The 24,715-nt window shown below is 37.3% G+C and overlaps 1 protein-coding gene across 2 annotated transcripts in view; it reads left to right on the forward strand.

The window, feature by feature from the left end:
- Nucleotides 1-24,715, forward strand: part of EXOC2 (exocyst complex component 2) — a 132,338-nt gene that overhangs the window by 101,891 nt on the left and 5,732 nt on the right. For both annotated transcript variants that reach the window (XM_082753103.1, XM_082753104.1), the window contains exons 24-26: nt 18,463-18,518; nt 21,713-21,835; nt 24,362-24,423. In XM_082753103.1, coding sequence (XP_082609229.1) covers nt 18,463-18,518; nt 21,713-21,835; nt 24,362-24,423 — 241 coding nt within the window. The remainder of the gene's footprint in view (nt 1-18,462; nt 18,519-21,712; nt 21,836-24,361; nt 24,424-24,715) is intronic.

Raw genomic sequence — 24,715 nt, forward strand, 5'->3', positions numbered from 1 at the left:
GCTGCTCTCAGGAGACTCCTGACTCTAGGTGTGCAGGAATGCAGTAGGACTTCATCTGCAATTTAACAAGGTTACTTCTTATGTTTCGTCATGCTTTGCACATGTCTTTCTTTACTCACAGTTCTGTTTTATAACGTTTTCTTCCAGTAAGACTGCTAGTAGTTATGTACTAGACTGTCATCCATTTCTGTCCCAACTTCACTTTGGCTTTACCTGTCAGACCCATTCCTGCAATGTCTTGTGGCATTTCTGTCACAGCTCAGCTGAAGACTGTGACTTGGGAATCAGGCTCCAAAACCACTTTATCTTTAGAGCTCATGTTTAAAAGTTGGAGAACCTGCATTCTTCTTAGACAAACTGCAAAATTTTGTGGCCAGTAAATCGTATTTTATTTTTAAAGCAGGAGTATTTTGAAAAGAAAAACAGTATAAACATTTTTCACGTGCAAATTTTTAAGGTGTAAGACAGGCTTCATGTATATTGCTTGAGGAACAGAAGGAGCACAAGATTGTATATCAAAAAAGGGATCTTACTGTGATTCTTTGATCAGACTGTAACCTGGTCTTGTAGATTGAGAATTTTCTGTTCATGTAACCTTTTAGTTGATGGTGATAGAAGTCACTGTAAATACCTAAATGAGATGATTGTTATCACAACTTCAGATATGTCAGTGATAGTAACGTCTGATCTGTGCCTTGTTTGAAGTAGAAAACTGGAAATTGGAATCTGTGGTAATGCAGAGAGGAGAAAGACCAAACATCTTTTCTCCTCTTCCACCACCTCCTAGTACATGCACAAATGAGGTGATACCACAAAGGTTTATAATGCCCCAGCCCATTCAACGTAGCATGAGTAATAATAAATCTTGTCATCACAAGAGTGATTCTCAGTCGTCTAACTCCTTGGCATAGTGAATGCTTTCACATTAACCTGGCATTTGACAGGCAAATGCCTTCTTTTTTTTTTTTTTTTTTTTTTTTTTTTTTACCATTATTCCCTCTATTCTGTTTTCTTAGCTTATGGGCTGCACTAATTATTTTGGCCTGAGATCTAATTTAGCCTTTGCAGACACTTTGATTTTAGTAGAATATGGGGATAGTTTCATCCTATAAATTTAGCATGACCTTCAGTGTTTGCAGAATCCAGACTTCAGATAATAATCTCTTTGTGTCCATTTTCCCATAATATGTCACCGAGTCTTAGAATTCCAACATTCAGCAAATTATGACTGTTTATGTAGACCTGCATTTGACTGAAGAGTTCAAAGCTGTTTTCAATAAGGTGAGCTTATTACCAAACACGGACAGGTACCGCATCTTTGTGTAATATAAGCTCTAGAAAGTCTGTATTTTCTATTGAGGGGCAAAAGGACTTTTTCTTTCACCATTGCAACTGTTTGTAACTAGACAGCCAGCTTTCGTTTGTTTTTTTTTCCCTCCAGATTCAAAAACCAACATATTATTTATTATTGACTTGCACGTCTTTGTTGAGAACAAATTTGTGATAGCTAGAACAACTAGATTTTTTCACCCTATTTATACACCTGCCTTCCCAGAAGAGAAGAAAGAAATACGTGTATGCAAAGCCTTGTCTTTGCATAATAACACACTATACTGGAGCTGGCTTTGAACTTCTGAGAGCACCAAAACATTTCCTACTGAAAATCCATCAAGGAAACTGCCTTCGCTGAAGAAAGAGGCATTGTGAAATCAGACAGCTTCCTGAATACTTTCTTTTGGGTTCTGTATCTTCCAATTTTTAGGCATTTTAAATGTTTGGAAGCTAATGTATCAGATACGAGCTATGATCTTCAAAGTGTAATAGGTATTTATTTGCTAAAAGATATCAAGCATAGTTTAGCTTCATGTGTTTGTAAGCACATTATTTTCACTTTTTAAAGGGAGTTTAGAAGTTAATTTAAGGGATTTTATGTGATTTTTTTCTGATATGAAGGTCAGATATGGTAGGTTGCTTTCATAAGAGCAAACATTTTTGTCAGTTTGATCCCTTTAAAGTTGTCTTTTTCTTTGCTGGTGAAATACTCATCTAAGAGAAGAGGGTCATTTAGATTATCTCCTTTAATTAACCAGTAACTGCTCTTCACATGTTGGTTTTAGAAAATGCTTGACATAATTAAATGAACTAGTAAATATTTCCAAAGCTAGAGCTCTCTTTCTTGGAAATCATTCTGGGGGCATGAAGAAAACCTGCTGGGAATGGAGGAGAGGATCTTTTGTAGGAAAAGTCAGACCTTTATTCAAATCCAGCTTTTTCCTGGATGCTTCCCCTCCATATCATTTGGGTAGCCCCATGTCACTGTAACGAGGGAGGAAAAACTTTTGGAGCATGGGCAGGTTGGGTTTGTGGGTTGGGCAAATGACTAATTTTTGGAATGAATGAATGGGAGGGGTGGGAGTGGAAGAAGTTGTCAATATTTCAGGTGGGTTTGGGAGCCATAGCTGAAGACCAGGAAGGTAAGGGAGGTATGATGACTGCTTGTACAAAAAGGCAAAAGCTTAGAACTCCAAGTAAATAATTACTGTTACTCATACTTGTTTTTATTTGATTACGAGTTTGATTATAAGAAAAAAAATAAGATAAAATCTTGCCTTGGTTCTGAATGAGGTGTTTGAATGGGTGTTAGACTGCTCCTTTAATAGTTACCCTTAGAGGCTAGATTTGTATTATTTTCTTGATAATGCTCAATGTAACTTCTGCAATAGTAACTACAGAAGTAACTACTACAACAGTCTGAGGTGTAATGAAACAATCAGAGGGAAAGAAAGCTACATGCAAAAACTGTTTGTAGTCTCAAACTGTATTGGGTTGTCCCAGACTCCTCAGTTAGGCTTTTTACTTTGGGCTTACTCTCATCCTACAAAGATCTCTTTCCTCAGGTGTGCTCACTGTAGATGCTTTGCTATCTCTGCAGTAATATTTAGCAGAGTAATTCTTGCTGCTATAAAGAGCTTGGGACCATTCTCTTCTTGTATTCTGGAACTATGTGAAAGTCCCTTTGGCAATCTCTAACTGGAATCCAAAGGCATTCCTGCTTGCACTGCCGCTGCTTGGCTATCAGTTAGTCTGTGTGCCATGGTCTTTTGTATTGATGTAACTAATTTTTTACTCTATAGCATTTGGCTATATACATTTCAGAAATGTTAGTGAGATATCTCTTTTCTGCTATATTATATTTAAATGCATTTGCTCTTTTGGAACAGTTGCATTTTTTCATATTGTATCAGCACACAATTCGATTTCCCATTTTGAGGCTGTCAGTGCTGCAGACAAAATCCTGTTGAAATAAAGACATCTGTTCTGAAAGTTGGGCTCAAGACAGCCTATGCTATAGAAACTAATGCAGTAGAAACTGGGGAACAGTTTAGCAGATCATATGAAGGCCATGCTCACAGTTTTAGACGTGTGTGTGCACGGGAGCACTTTGAAGTGAAGAAGCATTTACAGGTCTCAATATTTGGGAAACTTCAGAGTGTTATTGTTACTCATAGGTGACTGTGGCTCTCGTTTCTGTTAATGGCTGATCTGTAGTAGAGGTTTGTGCCTGCTGCTGCTTCTACCTAAGTCATAGTCCTCTAACTGAAATTACAAGGGTTCCAAATTTTGCCTTTAAAGTCCCAAGTTAAAAGCTTGCTTTTGTTCTAGGTAAACTAAACTGTGTCAAAACTGCTATACTTGTCTTAGCAGAGAGCTGCCAGAATGATGACAAACGTTACTCAGTCTTCCTATATGGTTCCTATACATGATACTTGTGCTTAAAGAATAGTTTTGTCATGTTAACCTTTGGCATGTAGGTACTAGTTAAAAACAGTCCACAGCACTGTGCGTTCCCCCCTGATAATGATGCTTAGTGACTTGTTGTGGGGATCCTTCAAGAGCTGTACGGATATATAGTGATGCAGTAGTTCCTATACCACCTGTGCAGATGCAGAGAATCATGTAAAAATATCTGAAAGTTGCCCAAGATGATTCATCAGGGAAGGTCCAAAAGCATTGACATATTTAGTAAAGATATCGGTCACTTCGTGTTCTGGTTACAGCTTGAAATGCTGCAAATGGGGATTGTGGTCAGTAAAACAAGTACTGAATTCAGGACAAAAAAGGTGTGATAAAGACGAACATTTTCTAATCCCTGAATGTGTACTGTAGCTAAGGATGTTTAGTTCTTAATATTTTAAAAACACGGATGAAAATACCGTCTCCAAAATGTACCTTGTTACTTTTGACAGCTAAATAAGCTAGCAGAGTGGGAAAATAGTTGCCTACTCCAAGCTTCGGTAACACTTTCTGCCCTGGGGTATGTTTTTATGTTAAAAATTTTAGTCTCAGCTTTCTATACAAAAATTCTATACAAAATTCACCCTAGAGCATATTCTCCGTATAGCCAAGTTATCAAGCCCTTGAACTCTTACTTTTTAAGTGGGAAAATATGATAGACTTCTAACAGTACAGCAGATCTGTTGTAATAAAAAGCATTTCATTAGCTTAAAATTTCTTTACACAACGAATAGCAATTTAAATTTAATGAAACACTTAAACTTTATTGATGTTTGGATGAAATTATAGTGCTGGACTTGTTCAGTGGTTGAAGTAATTCAAAATTATTAAAATCCTTTACTTTGAACTGTGAAAAATCTTAAGCTTTCCAGTTATTGTGGGTCACTCCTGAGTCCGGATAGCTTCCAAATGTTAAATTTGGACTTGAACAATTTTTACGGATCTATTGTTCAGGTCATGCAAAGACATTCTTCATTTCAAACTCTTGCCCTTTTCAAAATGCAGTTTGGATTCAGTGAAACTTGGAAGTGAAAAACTATGAAATAGTAAGTTTGGAAGCCAGGGAGAGTTCTCACCTTCACTCTAATAAATAGGATGAATATGCAATCTCACTAGGTTGCTGTGTGCCTAGCAAATTTTTTTATCTTTTTTTTCTGTTTTCTTTTTCCTTGCAGAGTAGAGGGCAGTGAGTGCTTTTTGTTTGTTCGTTTGTTTGTTTTTTACTGCAGTAATATCTCTAAAAGCTGCTGTGGTATGGTTCCAAGTCACTGCATATGTAAACACACAGATAAATAACATTCTACACTAAGTCCAGCTTATGGCATTGTTTGGTCATAAATTTAAAGTATACTCTTGTGAGTAGTTGATTTACCGATCCACAGGCCTTAGACTTCAGTAGATGCTGCAGTCTTCAATACCTACATTGGTAGAAGTAAGGACTGTCTGAAAGTCAAAATGATGACTACCTCTTCAGTCATCACAGGTTATCACATCTGTGAAAAAGAAAGTACATTTTACCATAGAAACTGAATCTGAGAATTTTCCTTTGTACATCTTCCAGGGAATACACTAGATCTGTATGCAACCAAAGTCCCTTTCTTCCTTTAGGTCTTTCCCATGACTCTGTACTTCCACCATGCCTGCAGAATATTGCTGCCTATCTATGTTTGCCTGTAAGCTAAAACCCTGGCATTAATTTGGTTGCTGGTTTACTGAATTTAATTAATAAGGACAAATAAAAATCCTGTGTATTGACAAATGCACAGGCAGTTTGGAAGAAAGTATGTAGAAATATTAACAGTCAGTTTTGTGGTTTAGTTCTGTGTGGCAATGGCTTGCATATTTTTGAGTTAACATTCACAGACCTTTGCAGAATTGATATACAAAAGTATGGGGTTGTATGTTATATCCATGCCCCATCATAGAAAAAGTTACTTTGACCTGCCTGTTACAATTTTGCTACAGGTACAATTCAATAGCAATAGTACAATTATTTTTTTAAATTGCTAACAAAACTATGCAGTAAAAGACAGAAAAAAAAAGTATATCTTATTGCTGCTAGTAATCCTGTTTCTCAAAACATCGCTTTTCTTATTTAAAGTCACTTTTTAGAAGTCCATGCTCTACTTTCATTTTCTGTGTTTGCTTTCTGATGTACTTACCAAAGTATATCTGTCTGAAGTCAGTGTAATAAGCATAAGATATATGGATATGTTGATGGGTGATTATTTTTTTTCCTGTAACTTGAAGGTCAGATGGATGCAGGACATAACTGGACACTAAAATTTTAGTGTCTGTATTGTTCTGAGTACTTTGACGTGACATTGGTCTCTTTTGGATCAATCGGCTTCAGTTTTCTGATTTCTTATAATAATAATGTTTGAGTGACAAGCAAAGTAAATTCATAAACATAGTATATCTCTAAACCCATTCTTCGTTTATGAAATTGCTGTCATTTTGCATATGACAGGCTATTATTACAGTAACAGTGACTTCAGGAATTGAGAAGAACACACAGTTTCCTGAGCGAGTCTGTTTTGAAAGGTTTTAATAATTTTAGGTTTTATAAAATCATGAAAGGACACCTTCAGGGTGCCTTAAAAATGATGTGTTTGAAAGAAATAAATGAATATTCTTGCAGACTATGCTTGGTTTGTGTTAATGAAAGGAAATATTGCTTGAGATTTTTGGATTCAACTGTTCTCAGTTTTGATAGAGATGTTGATTTTTAGCATACTTTACGGTTAACAAAATGACTTGCTTTTGCCATTGAACTGGTCATCTGGTATCTTAATGGTGCATATAGCTCTTTTTATCTGTGAAACACATCTTCTTAAACTGTCATCTCTCGCCACTGCATAAATCCTCCTGCACTGGGACATAGGGTGGCAGTGTGAAGGGTTGGTTTATCTTGCTGGCTTCGACCCCTCACTGACATCTCTTGTCACTGTCACGTTAGCACCCAGGTGTTAACACAAGTATCTGTAGATTGAGAGGTGTGTTTCAGCTTGGCAAGGACCCTTGAACGTGATGAGTTGTAACACAGAGGGTTTTGGAACCCTTTGTCTAAATTGTGAGATGAGAGGGGTGCGATTGGTTTCTTTTTTTCCTAAATGGTTCACTTGTCAAGAATTTTGAAAAGCCTCTAGGTCAACGATGAGCCGGGCACAGCACTGGAAACTGTGAGGGTACCAGGTTTCTAATGAACATAGGTACTAGTTTTAGAAGATGATGATAATTTAGTATGTCCACTGCCCCCCAGATGCTCTGTTCTGCAGTTTCTTGATTTTTCTGAAGTCTGAAAAAAAACAAGAGAGAATTTTTAAGCAGCAGTGTAGTTTCCTGGTCAGTTGCTCTAACTTTATTTTATGAGATGTGTTGATGCAGATGGCACTTTTGAAAATGCGTGCAGTGTCTATCAAATCTATATGCTAAGCAGTCTGTGCCCTCTTCTGTACAATATCACGTCTTGTTTCTCTTGCTCACAGACACTGGAAACTTAAGGATGTTCTGCAGACAGGAAACACCCATTCACTTTCCACATGGTCAAATGTCATTTTCTTGGACAGAAGCATCTCAGTCTTGCCTTACAAACTGCTGAAATCACTGGGAACCTAGTCATACCAGGGATGTGCGTTCTGCTGATTTTTCATCACCTTACATATTAGTTATTAATACTCTCTGCTTTATCAAAAGAAAAGGCTCCAGCACTTAAAGAAACACACTGTTCTTTGGGTGGAAATCTAGTGATAATAGGACTTACATACATAATGCAATGTGTTGAAAATGATAGAGAGGCATAGGGAGGGAATTTGTGTAAAAGTTAAGATTTTTTTCTTGTGGAGAATAAAACTGTATTTGCTTAAGAAGATGTCCTATATCTCTAATGGATTGCTAATAGAAGAAGTTCAGATAATGCTGAGGCGTGATTAGATGTATTTATATAAAGAAGGAGGGTTTGTTATATTTAAGAAACTTGTACGTGAATTTCATTCTTCAGAGCCTATTTTTCCCACTCAGGGAGAACAATGGTTTTGTTTTGGGTAGCTTATGTCATGTTGTAGTTGGGTGAGATGTCTTCTCTCACAGCACAATTTTTTCATCTACCTCAAACGAGCTACTTTAAAATATCTGATGCTTTGATTATTTTATACTGTTGAGTTTCCTCTTAAATCACACAGCCACTTATATTCAGACAAAAAAAGACCTAACAACCCCAGCACTTACTACTGAAGTAGATGCAGTAAGATTTATTTATTTATTTATTTATTTATTTATTTATTTATTTATTTGATGGGCTGCTAAATCTGTATGGGAACACACTGTTGGCTGTGAAGTGTTTGTATTCTTATTCGGTATCAAGGTTATGTTCATGAGTTAATTGCCTGGTGCATACCAGGCAATGTTGTTAATAGCTAAATGACAACAAAAAGTCAAGTTTCCATGGGTCATGTATCTCAAGCACTGTGCTCTGCTAAGGATTATTGATATATTTGTTCACAGGAGGGATTTGGGTGAACTGATGCCTGTGTATGTTTTTGATGATGATGTGTGGATAGCTATAAGCTCCAAATTAAGTTGTTGGTGTTCTGTTATTGTTTTTTAATTAGTGCATAGGCATTTTGTTTGGTGTAGAGCTTTTTGATTGTTTCTGTTGTATGTCTTTTGCCATTTATATCTCTTATTGCCTGATTAATGGGTTGAAATTTGGTTTATTCTGCAATAATTAAAGTAATTTGAAAGTCTTTGTGTTTCAGTTCTGAGTGTGGTATGTAGCATCCTTAGCTCATGACCTTCAGGTCTGGGTTGGTAAAATGCCCTTTACATTTTATGTTACTGTGTCTGGTAAAAGAAATGAAAGTAAATCCATCTCCTAACAAAATCTGTTAACAAAATTTTGACATATTGAACTGGCCTTCAGCTACCTGCACATCTTTTAAGCATTAGATGCTAGCAAAGATCTCTTCTTCCCAAGTGAAGCACTATTAGACTGTATTTCCTGTTGTAGCCTTTGGCCTTTACAGGCTTTTCTGCTTACCTTTTGAATAATAAAGCAGACTATATTCTCTCCCAGAAAGCAGTGGATTTTAATGTGAGCAGTAAGGATTGGAAAGCAGCAAATATTCTCAACTGCAGGCTTCTTCAGCTGTCCCTCAGATCCGGGTTTGATGGAGTAGCAGACAGTTCACAATGTCAGCAGCAGCTTTGTTAAAAACATCTTAGTTTGGGCTATGCACAAGGGCTCAGTATAATTCTCTCAGCGTCCTCTTCTTGTAGACTGAAGCCTATGCGTAGATGAAGATATTAATCACAGCATTGGCAGTCTTTAGAGCTCTTGCTACTCCCAGCCAGCTGAAACACAGAAACTTTCAGGTTCTTTGAATATTATGACATAACTTCTGTTGTTTGAATTAAAATAGTTCAAAAAGTACAAGTAATGTAAGACTTGAAAGCCTTCATGTTTAATGTTTTTGGAAAGTAGTTTTGTGGCTACCTGTATCAAGTCTTTCAAGTGACATTCACTGCTACAACAAGATAGTGTCATGGCTGAAAATAAGAACAAGGCAAGTAATTCAAAAATGCAGTGCTCTGGCCTTCAGTTCTCAAAGTATTTGGCCAGACTGACTCTCAGCAATTAGATTTTGCCCTGTCTTGTGTCAGAACTGTGCTTTTAAAAGCATTTTCCTAGATAGATCACAAGTAATTCTTAATTCATTAAACTTCAATTTTTAATAGCTATTTTTAGGTCAGTTTTAGTTCTTCCCACTTTTCCTACAATTCCTAATGTGTTGTATGTTTGTGATAAGCATAGAATCATCCAGGTTGGAGAAGACCTCTAAGATCATCATAAGTTGTAAATCTAGACGTTTCTTAAAGACCTCCAGGGATGGTGACCTATGCAGAGGAGAATTTCAAGTAAACATTAATCCTATTCACCGTTTAATTAGAATGGAGCTCCTATGAACAATAGGTTTATCAAAACATTTTCAGTCTTACCAAGAAAGACCTGCTAATGAACTATTTATAGCAGCTTGTATCTATTTTTGTCAGTAGTCTAAGGACTGACTTAGGACAAACGGGTTAAAAAAACAGGAAATGTGGTTAAGTAAGCGGGTAATCTCTCCAGAGAGTTTCCAGTTTGCCTACACGTTCACATTTTCTTCTGAATACACTCTCAAAACAACACCAAGTACAGTACCTTGAAATCCATCTCTGCTTAAAAGAGGGAATGTTTCCAGCAATAGCAGGAAGTGGCCTAGAGAAAAGTTTTACAATCTTTGTTAAATTCAAATGAGGCTCTGGAGTCACTGTCTGTGTTTTTCTCGGCTTTAATAACATTGGAGCACTTCTATTGCATTTCGGTTGGTTTGGGTGTTATGAAATGAATCCATAAAAGGCTTTGAACACTGTCATTGTAACCTCACTTCTAGATTCCTTTTAAAACAGTGACTTTCCTCCAACTTTACCTTTTTCTTTTACATGGGATTGTGCTTGTTAGTTAATATACTATGCACATATTTTTGGTATTAGATATAAAATCATGTTTGGAGGTAGCAAAAGTAGTTTTATGAATCAGACTGGGTAAGTCTTACCGTGAAGCAGAAAATGTATCGAACATGATAATGACATCCATATAATTCCCAAAGAGGTATTGTTTGTGTTTCTTATTTTGAGGAGAGCAGAAGCAATAACATGCAAGTGAAAGCCATTCTTTGCTCTGCTCCTTATTTGTGTGTTTTGTTTTTTTTTTTTTTGAATGGAACTAATTATTAGGTTTTTGTTTGTTTGTTTAATTTATTTGAGTCAAAAGGAAGAGTGAGTATAATAAATGAAGCAGCTTTAGTTGCGGTAAAGTCTGTGACCTGATGGAGTTCTTCTGTTTTTAGAATTACTGTCAGACATCAGTGTCCTGCTGTTGGGATCCTGCAGTGTACTAGAAATGTTTTTTATGCAGGGAAAACAACAAAGTGTGATGATAAATTTATAGTAATTAGAAAGAAACAGGCTTGTCTAGCTACTTTAATTTAGAAAACAGGCCACTGGAAGTAACAGAATTTGAAGCTGATTTCCTATCAACTGTCTTTGAAGGCAGAAACCTGTGTGCTGTTGTAAAGAGTAAAGGTGAGCTGCTTTGTTTTGTCCATGGGGAAATTCCAAGTCACGTATCTACTTTTTTTTTCTTTCTTTTTAACATCTGCAGGGTGTTGGGTTAGATGATAACACTGTGTGGGTGGGGACACTTCAGTAAAACAGCATGACATACTCACATACAAGTGCTATAGTTCATGAAAGACTCATGTCTGCAAACAAGTTAGGTTTCTTTCTATTCCACAGTTAGGAGACTATCTTGAAAGGTACTGGCTTCTTGGAAATTAAAATATTAATTTTCTAAATGAGGTATTGTATTCACCGCAGTAATTGGAAATAGTAGCTAGCTATTAAAATTATTTTCCAGAAATAATAAACCAGTTAGGGCATTTGCTAATGAGGCGAGTAGAGTTTGTTGTTCTAGAAACTTAAAAAGTTTTTGGCTGTAATGGAATTTTAATTCTTTCAGTTAATAGTATGTTTGAATTAAACAGACTGTCAAATTTTCTCTGATCGTAAATATTAGATTTCTAAATAGTTTGTGGGGAAAACACCTTGATTCAAATGCATTTTGTATAGAATAAATCATAAAATGATTTTTGCTACGCAGCCTTGGTATAGAATCTCTAGCTCATCTCTGAAATATTTTGTGTGTAAGGTGTGTTATAAACCAGGTTTATTCAGAATGCTGCACGCTAAAAAAAGTTTTGTCATTCGTTTTTCTTTCCACTTTTCTTCTGTGCTACCTCTCGTTTGATTCATAGAATAAAGTAGTTGATGGTTAGAGCTTCGATCTGCTCAAGGTGCCAGGCAGTTGTCTGTAAGTTAGGGAAGCCTACAGCTGTTCTGCAGCTCTCTTAAGGTTTGTGTACCGAGTCGTGTTTGCACTGATTTATTTTTTTAAATCCTTCTAGCAACTTCTGCATGCAGACACCAACCTCTTTGCTGACCTGCTGTGACCTCAGATGGTGTTTCACTTTTTAATGCCTCTTCCCCCTCCCACCCATTCTGTCTTACCTGTTTATATTTTTAGTTTTTTAAGAAGAGGTTACTTGCTTTGAGTCGGAAGTTATGGGTTAGGTTGGGTTGGAAAGTGAAATTCTGTGGTGTGTGCTGGGCAATCGGGCAGCGGGCTTTGTCAGGAGGCTTCCATTGAATCGTCCAGTTCCCAAGAAGGCTTCTCCAGGCAGGACAGTTATTGCTTGGCATGTTGCAAAGTGTGATCTGGGGTTCCAAGAACCGCCAAAATACAAACAGGCTGTGATCCTACAGGGTAGGGTATCCTGCTAGCCCTTATTGCTGTTTTTGTAACACGGTGTTTCTTGGAGGGAAAAAAAAACACGTCCTAACCACACTGGAAATGATGCTAGAGTAACTGCAGTTAAAGCAGTTGTTAAATAATATTGCTGTTGCCTCAGCTACAGCACAGCCAGAATCTAGAGGAAATTCAACAGTTAAAATCAGACTGTTTAAAGAAGTTACATGGCTTTGTGGATGCCATTGATGAGTTTCTTTTTTAATGTGCACTGCGCAGCACTGATTAACGACTTGCAAAAGATGTGTGCAGGTTTTTTTTTTTTTTTTTTCCAGCAGTTTCGTATAGCAAAGTAAAAAAACTTAGAGAAGAGCTGCAGGAGTTTAACTGACAGTTCAAAACACTGCGTGACAGCTGGAAAGTACTACATTTCTGAAGCTTGGAGATGAACATTTCTAATATCGATTCAATTAAATCTGTCAATAGGATATAATGTAATTAAGAATATATATTAAGGTATTTAAAAAGCGGGTATCTTCCTTAAAACAGAGCAGATGAAATCATTTTTTTTTCATTTATCCTCCTTTATGTGTTGTTATTTCTATATTCACTGTCAGCAGAGCAAACAAGACATCAAATATTAAGTGCAGCTAGGTATGAAAACCATTCATGTCTCTGGATCACCATAGTCTGTCTCATGTTACTTTTAAGGAAAGTTTTTATCAAGAAGTAATCAGGCAAAAAAAAAAAAGTTTCAGACTGATTGACTGTCACTGGCATAACTCACTGAACGGAACAATAAATTGTACAAACATTGCATACAACTGGATGAGCTTAAAAGTTGAAATTTCAGACTCTCGGGCATCAATTTTCCTAGCTCGACCAAGTCATGCTCAAGCCTCAAGGCCAGCAAATTCAGTGCTTGCTTTTCAGAGGCACTAAGAATTGCTCCCCTCAGCAGCAATTGCTTGCCGAAGCAAGTACTGGCCTCCTACAGAGGCCAAAAAGCTCCCTGTTGCTCCCTCAGTTGGTGGCTCTGTGCCTGCCGAAGGCTCATTTTTGTTTCAGTCCCTCAGAGTTTAGGTCAAGTCGCACTTGAAACAGGGATGGTCACTTGGTCAGTGTGTGAAGAACCGTGCTTTTCCTCTTTGGTGAAAACTTTGCTTTTCAAAAAAAAAAAAAAAAAGGCTAAAATTGAGTGACAGCTGTTGAACTGTAGAGCGTCTAGTTAGTTAATGGCTTTTCTCGCTCCTCCACAGAAGAGCTGCAGCTTTTAATGCTCCTGCCTGGTTTTATTTGACTGTGAGTTGACCTTGGACCCTTCTTTCTTTCTGTCCCTTGTATCCTCTAATCCTCATCACTTGTGCGGCTTATTGACAGTGAATTGAGGTAACTGCTGACACCATCCACTTTTTCTAAACAGTTGTATGCTTTTATCCCGCCCTCCTCCTTTTCACACAATCGGCAGGCTGAAAGGATTGTTTAGCAAGAAACAGCAGCGAAATTAGCTTCCCAGGCCTCCTAGGTCTGTCCATTTCAAATGAGACCCCAATTTCACAAGAGTTTAAAATATGTCAAACCCAAGCTGCTGGGGATAACATTTCCTGTGTGTTTGTGTTGTCCTAGCAGAACTACTACTCATTCTTTGAACTTGTGTTTTCTACTCTGCAGAATAGGTTAAAAAAAAAAAAAAAGTTTACTCATATCCTCTTTTCTTACTCTTGAATGACTGGGATCATTTGAAAAACTTTGTTGGCTTCGGAAAAAAATTCATCCTGTTGAGTTCAGTTGTAGCATGTGTAAGTTTTGTTCTATTTGTGCCTGCAAGTTTTTGTAGCTTCTTTGCATCTTAGAATTACACATACGGTATTGCAGTTCCAACTTCTGCATGCTTATTCAGTCACTTTGGAGGTTTCCTAGTAGAATGCTGTCATCTATGTACTTGGGGGAAACATAGCTCTTAGAACCACATGTGGGACAACTGGTAGCACTACCCCCTCCGAACATCTCCTGAATGACTCCTGCATTGTCAGGCTACGAGATCAGTTTCTGCTAATCCTCAGAACCACAAATCTTTTTCCGTTCTCCTTTTCCCATAGTTCACACAGTCATCCTTGCTACGGCTTTGTAGTATCGTTAAAATTGCTCGTAGATGTAGACTTTCTGACGGATTTCATTTGTAAAAATGTTAATAGGTGATATAGACTGGAAATTAAATTTAATGGATAATCTTGCTAGATTTTTTTTTACTGGTAAAAAGTACAGTGGAGGGCCCAAATTGGAAGATGCTATTTTAAAGTTTCTGTCAGCCATTGTGATAGTTGATGGCTGAAACTGTCCTTCATTTATATGTCTCAAGTCTTCCCATCCATTTTCTTTAGAGCGTTCGTGGGGCTTTGTTAGTGGAAGCTAGAATTCCAGTAAGTCAGATTCTTTGGTGTTAAGAATAGAGTGGGAGTGGAATGCATTTATGCTGTAACAAAATAATAACATTTTCTTGAGAGAAATTGCAAGGGCTTGTTGAGACTTTCTTTAACACGTTTCTGTCAGAAGCTATGGAAAGGTATTGTATTTGCGCTTCAATATGCTAAATAAGAGGTATTTTAGACTTAAGAATGTTATGTTTCACTTGATTAGCCTAATAGTTGCAACCTACAGTTATATGCTGCATTAGCTTTCAGTGCTATATAATAGGACTGGCAGCATGGTGTCCCAAAAACTGTAATTGCGTGGGCTGCTGAACAGTTGTAGAGAAAGCTGCACAAAAATTCTATTCTAGACAGAATTTTTTCATTTTGAAATGAATTTCACAACAAATTCACAGTTGGATGCCACTGCTTGTATTTCCACTGAATCATACTCCAGAAGAGTAATACTTTGCTTCAACAAAGCCTGCCACAAACAGTGCAGTGATATAAATCAGAAATTGGATATTTTTTAATTGTAGTTGTTCAAAATATAGTATAGTCATTAACTATGCCTGCAGGTCCTGACATTCAGATATGCTTGGCTTTGTCTCCACATGCAAAAAACTAAAATCCTTCATAGAAAAAGAAGAGAAGGGCTGGGGGGGGGGGGAAATACCCTTTTTACCTTTTTTATGTACTGTTCATGATAGGAAACTGACTCCCAGGCAGCAATGGTTTTCACACCACTACATATTCAACAGCAGTGTGAGATCAAACCTGTTACATGGTTACTTTTAATTTCCAGCCTAAATTTACTGATGGACAATTAATTTCTATCTTTCTTTGGTGTGCCAATATTGTTCTTAAGCTCAACTAGTTCTCTCTTTTCTCCCTGACTGCCTCTACTTACTGGCCTTTTTGGAGTGCAGTCGCATCCTCTCTCCACCTTTGGTTAGTTTAGCTTACCAAGTCAAGGTCTTTCAGACTCTTAGATGCTGTAATTAAGGCAACTACAGTTTTATATGCGTGGACTGCCTCTAAGCTGCATAGCTTTGCTACTAATATTAGCTCAGTTTGTGCTGAATTCTTTGGTGTTAAATTGCAAAGCCTAAGAAACTGAGGAAATATTTGAGCTTGTGCTGAGTCCTCTGATTCTGCAGTCATAACAGAACCACAGGAACATCTCATTAGTGCTAGCTGCTGGAATTGCAGCAAAGAAACAGTCTCCTGTAAGCTCTTATGGGCAAGGGTGCAAGGTGAAAATGGTCATTTATGTGGTCTGTCTTAGGCAGTGGTGCTTAAAACCTGGTGCTGATTTTGCTGACATTAGTATTTCATGTTCGTTCAAAGTGACATTACCTGGTTGTAAACCCTAACCAAGTGGCTGTATTTTTTAAGAATTTTGTCATGCAAGGTTTCTTCAGACAGAGATGATAGCCAACCTTTTTTTTATTATCAACAGCCAAAAGCAGCTTAATTTGGATGTTCTCACAGCAGCAGCAGACAGAATTAGCAGCTCCTGTGCTGAACCAACCTGTTTAAAAGCACCTGAAGAGACACGCTATCTCAGGAGCTCTGGTGGGATGGGTGGAAGATGAGGAATCTTCCGTCAAACCACATCACTCTCTCATACAACCCACCTAGGTCAGCCTGTATGCATCCCAGCATTTCACTCACCTCCCAAATAACGCTTCTTCCCAGCTCAGCCAGCTGGCCTCCTCTTTTTAGGGCAGACACCTGCCCTCTCTGTTTATAACTTTGACTGATTAATGAACATGCTCTGACAGTGCTCAAGCATCCATAAGGGACCATATAAGTCCTAACGTTGAATGGCATTTGTGCAAACGTAAAAGCACACAGTTTCCACATGAAAGATCCTCCTGTCACAAGATGAGGCCAGTAGACAGCCAAGAGCTGAATACCGCATAGGTTTGCAGACTGAAATCAACGCTTTGCACCCTGAGGTTAACTGTAAACCAGCTCCCAAATCTGCCCTGTACCTCTTGATGTGATTTGCATACCACCGTTTGGTGCCTTGTCAAGGTCTATATGACTGTGGGAGGTGGTACAAATTTTGTCCTCTGTGATATGAAGCCCGGGGGGGGGGGGGATTTAAACTGGGGCAGAGTGAGGCAGGAGGAGAGCAGCAGAAGAGGAAAAAGGAAGGGGGTGTTGCATTTCCACACATACCTGTGATCTTTTGGTGTGGTTCGAGTTCTGGTGTGTAGCATCCTTACTTTGTTTTGCAGGTTACAGAGGAGAGAGAAAAAAAAAAAAAAAGTTTCATAAAATTTCTGATATTGCTCTATTCCTCCCTCCCTTCCTTCCTTGTTGCAAAAAAATCACTAAGATAACAAGAAATTATATGCTTGCATACTAGTATACTATGTTGTTTGATTTGTTGTTGGTCTAGTTTAAATGGAAAGAATGACAAATTTTTCAAGGAAAAGAATAAAGATAGCAACAAAAGGTATTAGAGATGTTTTGGAATATATCTGAAATGCTTGTTTTATTCTTTACCTTTTTCATTAATTTGCATTTCTTCCAAAGTGAAAATAGAACATTATTTCTGTAAAGATCATTATTCTTCTGTATGTTTAGAAACCAAAGTGCTTTTAGTGAGAGCTGTTAAGTCATCTTTGACGTGTGCCTCTTCGCCATGAACTTCTGAAACGGAGATGGCCTGTGCACGGGTTTGGGTGCAGAGCTTAGCGACATCCTGGCTACGTGTTGGAAAGGGCTCCTTGTTCAGCATCTCTCCCTCCACTTTCCCCTAAATGCCCTTGTTTTCCCCCAGGAGACCTGCGGGGGTGCTTCAGGAAGCACCCTTCAATCTGAACTCTAGGCTGCACGGCGTAGTGTCACACGGCGTAGACGTAGGCAAAAACGTGTTTGTATCTCATGCAAGGGGATCCCGTCTTCCTTTTGTCCTACTCTCATAAAGTTTTTGTCCATAAGGATTGTCTAGGAAAGAGCAAGTATCTCCTTTTTAGATCTTGGGGTAGGCTGTGGGAACAGCGTTCACTTCATAAAGCAAATTTAACCACAGCTGAGATGGCAGTTGCGAGACATTGCTGTCTCTATTCACGACACTATTCACTACCGTATCTTAGATCTTCCAGATCCTTCCTGCCCAGTCCTCTGAAGTTATTCCAGATCCACAGCAGTGCAGGGGACTGAGAGCCTGTCCTAACTGTAAAACATACCCTGCTGAATGTCCTTCTGTTTAGGGCATAGTATAAATTGACAATTATTTCACTTCTTGGTAAATAAAGTGCTTGCTTAACTTCTTCACCTTCCCCAGGAGGAAATTTTTACTAAGACATGACATCTCCGTATAAATTGTCATGAGTAATACCTTCTGAACCACTTTCAGAGAAAAAAGAATCCTTGCTATTTCCATCTATAATAATAATATACAGTTAGATAAGCTGATAAAGTAGCAAGGCCTTCTTGAAGGCTGTGGTATATAAGCGTTCCCTTGTATTCTCTGTTTCCTTATAACTTACCAAGTTGTAGTGCTTGTTCTGTGCCATGGTAAGTGCATTCCAGCAAGACATCCTGAAGTGTTTTTTTGTTTGTTTGTTTGTTTTGTTTGATTGTTTTTTTTTTAATGCGAAGCTTTTATTAAATGGCAAAGCTGGTAAAATTGGGTTGCCAGAGAAGAATACTGAAACAGGAACCTGCTGGCTTTTTTAACCTTTTGCTGTAAGGAAATGTGCCTTTCTCCATTTGATTTGAAAAAGGAAATAGACTGGTGGTGTGGCTATGGAACTTTCTCTTTCTGCCTCTGATTGCAAAAGTGCTAGTGAAAGAAATGAAAAGAAAAAGTACAGTATTGAACTGTAGAATACTATGGCCTTGTTGAGATGATAGAATGAAAGTAATTATTTACCCTTTTTTGTTTTCTTTCAGGTGTCAGAAACTATTTGAAAGAAGCATTAGTGAATATCATTGCTGTGCATGCAGAGGTGAGAAAACTTCAGATTGTTCAATGCTTACATTCAAATGAATAATTTCAGTGTATTTTGCTCAGTAAATTCTGGCTTTCATACCCCTGAAAACTGTAGCTCTGTTGAAGTGTGTTCATTATAGATGTTGGTGCTTTGGGTTAGGTTTAGCCAACCAAGTATGAAACTGCTAACTTTTTTAAAGGCAGAAAGAGATGAACGGTTCCTGTTTATCCTCAGTAACACTTTGTTACATGTTTTGGAGTGCCTTTTTCTTTCCACTGTCTGATGAAAAAGAAAGCCAAAGTCTAAAGCTGAATTCTTCCCTTTCCTTACAAAGTGGGGGGAGGGAGGGGGAAGCAAGATGATGATGATGCTCACTTTCTCTGTTTAACTTTATTTTCCACAGCATATAGAAACAAGCTTGTGCTCAACTTTATTTAAAACAAATATTTGATATATGCCCTTTGTAGTGAAAAGGCAATATATATATCATATTCTTCTACATAGGATAAAAAATGAAAAGCTAAACACAGAATTTTTTGTAGTTTCTATATGGCACAAATAGCATTTGAAATACTTGGGTAGGCAATGGCTTATGACAGAGAGTCTATATTAAAATTTAAGTATTATTAACGGGTTGCAGAGCTACAGTTATTTGGCCTCTTGTGGTAATATACAGGAATTTTCTATAGTACTTCAAATTACAACTAGCTCTACAAGTTCCTTCCTTCTGAGTACTGAGAGTGTTATCAGATTACTATTGCTCCTGGTGTATATGCTGGTAATAGTATTACCAGCATATACACCTTTGTATTATCAGAAATACCTTTCAAAATATCACTAGTATAGCTGCTCTACGTATTAACATCTATTTATTAATCTATTTAAAGCCTGATAAGATTCATCTGAGGTTCCTTTTTATTTTACTCCTCCATGAATTACAAAGCTTCATATAAATCAAAATGTAGTATCTTCAAAAAAAATTGTTCTATCAGTTGCAATGTTACTGTTTGGATTTCAATATATGCTTACAGCAGTTTTCACACTAGCATTGATTATTTTACCAAATTCTTCAGAATGAGGGAGTAAACAAAACTAGATACCAACATGACATTCATTTGTTTTTGCAGTTTTTCAGTGTAGTTGAAATTAATAAAAATGAAAACGAGGGCTTGGGCATTAAAAGATTCAAAGGCATTTTTGACTTCTTTAGCTAATCCTGATAAAAGGCATACTTATTAAAATTCTCCTGCAGAAAGGTGCACTAGCTTCTGACTTCATTGAGACTGATACTAATTTTGGCCCAAATAGCGTGTTGCATCATGAATTTTTACATGTGAAATATTGCAGAAATGTGAAAATGTGTCAAGACGAAACTCCCATTTGCACTGTTTTCTGCTGAAATTCTCTAAGCTGGGTCAGATTTAAGTTTAGTTAGCAAAGCTGCAAGTTTCTGTAGTTTGAAACAGCAAAAATTATCAATCAGCTGAACAATGAACATGGAAAGAAAACTACCTTTGAATTCAAATTCAACTGAAATCAAAATAAGGGCATCGTATTGCAAATTTGTGATGATTCACCATTGCTGAGAACTTTTTTTTCTTGGATTCTGTATAGTAACATCAAGAGTGCTTGTTATGGGCACAAATACTCTTTTCTCAGTAGAAGATTTTTTGTGTGTTCCTGGTATGTTTGTGTTGAATTGCTCAGCAATATTTGCTGCTGAATAAGATGACCCATGCATAAATTACTTTTTCTTTACTGTAAAGCTAAGTATGTCAGTTACATAGCTTTTGTGGGTCAAAACAGTCAAAGTACATGCAAAGGCTGCATGTTCGACTTGTCAATGATAAAAACTGATAGCTGGCATGTACCTATGTGGTCAGTGTACTTAGTCTGTGAAGCAAACTTGCCTGTTTGAATGGTCAGCTTTATGGGATCCCTGATTATAATTCATTTCTTCAAGCACTGGAATGTGGGTAAGAATCCTACATTCATTTTTGTTCCCTTTAATTTATTTTCACGTACACGTATGAGTATCTTCTGTTATCTCTATCTACTTTTCCTTGTCAGACTCTATTCTAGCAAAATTTCAACTACTTAATTCTCTAGGTCATTTTAAAGAGGAAATCAGGGGAAACATTTTTTACAAACTCTATCCAGTTCATTTTCCTTCTTGCACCACTCTAGTCACATTATCTTCAGTTCCTTGTGTCATCTTTTTTCCCCAACCTCATGCAGTTTTAGTGCAGCTTTATCATCACCTTTAAGTCATGACACAGTTTTGATCTGTCTAGCCTATAGTCTCACTTCCTCCTATATCCAGCCTCTTGGTCTGCATTTTCCCCAATTCTGTGTAGAACACCATACTTTATTTTTTTTCAATTCACCAACAGTTTCTCACTTCCTTAAAGTGAGCTTTAGGGAAGACTGGTTACTTCATGCTTTCCTTTAGGCATAGATCTAATGTTTAATTCTGTGGTGGTGGTAGGTCGCAGTTGCTGCTCTGAATCTCAGGTGGAGGATGTGACCACTTTGAACAGTTGTACAAATAAATGGTTTAAAAACTAGTCTTGATGCATGGAAAAAACAGTAAGATGTAATGTAATGTAATGTAAAGCGCAGGAGCTAACAAATTGCAGTAAGGGAAAAATCTAAATGAAAATCCATTATGCCACCATAGTCTCAAACCCTTTTTAAGACTCTTCTCCACAGAAAGCATAAAGACACTTGCCATTTGACAGTGATGAGGCAAGTGTGCAGCAGAGCCTCTGCCACATATGAAAGGTTCTAAAAGAAATTGCAAAATGCTTGGGTAAAATGTGGCTGAATGCATAATTAGGTCAGTCAGTGACATAATCCTGAATTTAAAAGGTGCTATCCACAAAACAGCAGTTTATGTACAGCCACCTGACCACCTGCACGCATCAGGCGAGAGCAGATACTTTTCTTTTAGGCATTGCAAGAAAGCTGTAAGCATCACATGTCGGGTAGCAAGCACTGTGGTTAGCAGAGGTGATTGGCCAAAGCACAGGGCAAGCGTCAAAGGATTCTTCAGGTTCCAGCTGCCATGAATTTCTTTGTCCATTGTTAAAAATACAATGGCCCTTTCAATCAAAGCGTTTAATGCTTTTTACCAAAATGTTACTTTATAAAATACTTATGTCAATATATAGGCATTGTGCTCATGATTCTTATTTTATAAAAATCAGGTGTTTACCATTTCCAAAGACCTAGTTCCTCGGGTAATGTCAAGGATTGTGGAAGCAGTCTCTGAAGAATTGAGTCGACTGATGCAGTGTGTTTCATCCTTCAGCAGAAATGGAGCTTTACAGGTAGATGAATCATTTGTACTGTCAAACATCTGAGTTTATAAAACTTAGAATAACAGAGAGGTATAACGTGTATTTGTTAGATTTACTATAGCAGTGAAAACAAGGAGGTTAAAAGGATTAGTATACAATCTCTTTCTCGTATTTATGGATGAATACCCTTTGGGATACTAGTCCTTGGGTTGATCATATTTTAGCGTTGTCGTTGTGTAAGTGCATAAAAGGTTACCCTTATCCTATGAGTTAAAAAGCATCATAGAATCATAAAACAGTTTGGTTAGGAAGGGTCCTTTAAAGATGATCTAGTTCTAACCCCCCTGCAATGAGCAGGGACATCAGTCATTAAATAAGGTTGCCTAAACCATCACAACGGTATCTGTTTAAGTTGTTGTTAAACTATCATTGTCCTGTCACAAAAAAAAAAATACATTAAAAGAAAAGAAAAAAAAAAAAGTTTTATAATATTTAGAGGTTTAAAATCTTGAAAACGTGATATTGTAGGATCTTGTAAGTCTTTACAGAACTGGTCACATGCCTGTTGTGCTATTTCTGTGTTAGCACTCTGTCATAACACAGATGCAACAGATACTTTTACAATGCCCTCTTCATTTGTGATTGCACCAGTAGTTGTCTTTTCTGCTGAAAAAGTTTTAAAGGAGTTTATAGAAGAAGAGCTACATATGTTAAAAAACAAATTCCATTGACCTAATGATTGCTATGGCTGTAACAGGCAGGAAGAGGCAACCTTCATTTTTCATTGTCTGTGATAACATTCTTGCATTATCATGGGAAAATAAATATCCAAATGCAAGCTTTATTTTCCAATTGCTATTAGTAATTGCACATGACAGATAATTAATATAGGAAGATCACAACCAAATAAGATTGGCTGCCAGCTTAAAACCAAATCAATGAACAGCAACAAAGCTACCTGTAAATTATTTTTATTTGACTGGATGACCCGCTCTATGAACTTGCTGCCTAAACCCATAACTGGAAGGATTTTCTCTCCCTTCTGCAAATTTCTCACTCATTATCCTTTTCTGTTCCTCTGAGCACAGAAAACCCTGTGTCACACAAGGCAGGAAACAGCAGTATAAGAGTGATCTGGGCCTGTGTCTGTCTGTTTACAAGAGACCTGTTTCCTAAGAGAAGCCTAAATCTGTACACCCACATCAGATGGCCCATACTTTCACAATGTTTGCCTTTACACTATGTTTATTTAGGCTGTGATGCCTGAGAATGTGACACTGTCACATGGTACTGGAGTTGGATTTAGTGATCTTTGTGGGTCCCTTCCAATTTGGGATATTCTGCTGCTGCTTCCTAACATGTAGGGAAAACTACAGAACCTTATATGTGGACCTTCAAGAACTCCCAGATAGTTTGGAGCACCATACAGAAAAGGTGAAACATTCTGTGGTGAGAAAGGCATTCCTTATGGGTATGGAATTGGTGGGTAGCTAGGTCCTATTCTGTGTGAGATTTCTGGTACAAAAAAAAAGATTTATTAGTCTCTGCTGGCTTCCTACCTAGGGGAGAGATAAGGAGAAGACATAAAAGCCAAATGCTTTCATTGGAATCAGAATTAGATGTCTATGCTATATTATAAAAAGTTTTGTTTTGGAAAAGTAATGTCACATTAATTTGTTCTAAATGTAGATCACTTTCTGTAATGACTAGCTGGATTAAATTGTACCTTGATGAATAAGAACTGAATCTGAATTTGGATGAAGTTCAATTTATAATTCAAATGAAATAGCTATAATATTGATCACGTTCGGAATGCTTGTTTCACATGAAAAATCTGAGTGAATATTTTTCAAAGACTGAAGGAAGATTTGTGAACTTGGTTTAATCCTTGAGTTCATTCTCCGCTCTTATGTATGGTAGAGAATGAACTAGGGGAAAATCAATACCTAGACATACAGTACCGTGCAGGAGTCAAATCCCCAAGCTTGTGTGCCCACCAGGTGACAGACAAGAAGCAGAGCACGACCATTTTACTTCCTCATTTGATGGAAAAAAAATAAATTCAACAGCAAAACCAAGAATAAAATGTGTATTGAGAGACTTTTGTACTCTTGTGTTTCCTTCCTTCCTGGGCAAGCCAGGCTGTAAGAAGTCAAGCTCACTATTAAAAAAAAATAAATAAAAAAGAAGCATACCCTATCAAGGTAGCATCCCTTTCTCTGTCTATAACAGAACAGAAAAGATGGAGCAGAATTAGAGTTTTATTACTGTTACTGAGAGACAAAACAATGTTTTCAGACTGCTACATAGTGACTGTGCAAACAGTTTGACTTGTATGAAAGTATGAAAAATGTGAAATTGTTCCTTCTAGCACTCTCTTAACTGATACAGCAGCATGGCAACCAAAAATACAGGAAACAAACTGTTAGAAGTCAAGGCTGCTTACCACTGAAGCATGCAGTAGCATTTGCTTCTAAAAAAGATGAAGCTTTGGGATACTGGTATTCTGATCAAAGGAAATTGTCTCTGTTTCAGTATTTGTATTTCTCTCTTTAGGCGAGACTTGAAATATGTGCATTGAGGGATACAGTGGCCATATACCTAACACCTGAGAGCAAGTAAGTTGTGCTGTATTTTCTGTCATTTCCATGTAGTGGAGTCCTTGGTAAACATGCAAAAACACATGGTGTAAATTAAGGATTTTCAAGAGATTGATACAAATAGAATATGTAATGTATTACATATATATGTGGGAAATTGATACTACTATGGCTTTATCATTTGAAAGAATTTGTGTTTTGTTTTGTTTTGTTTTTTGTAATTGATGACAAAGACTAGATACTCTTCATTCTTACCAAAGGAAGAGGTGGAGGGATGATGACTCTTACTTCAGCTACTGAGGAAAATGTT

Source organism: Aythya marila (assembly GCF_965140915.1).
Source record: "Aythya marila genome assembly, chromosome: 2".
Lineage (NCBI taxonomy): Eukaryota > Metazoa > Chordata > Aves > Anseriformes > Anatidae > Aythya > Aythya marila.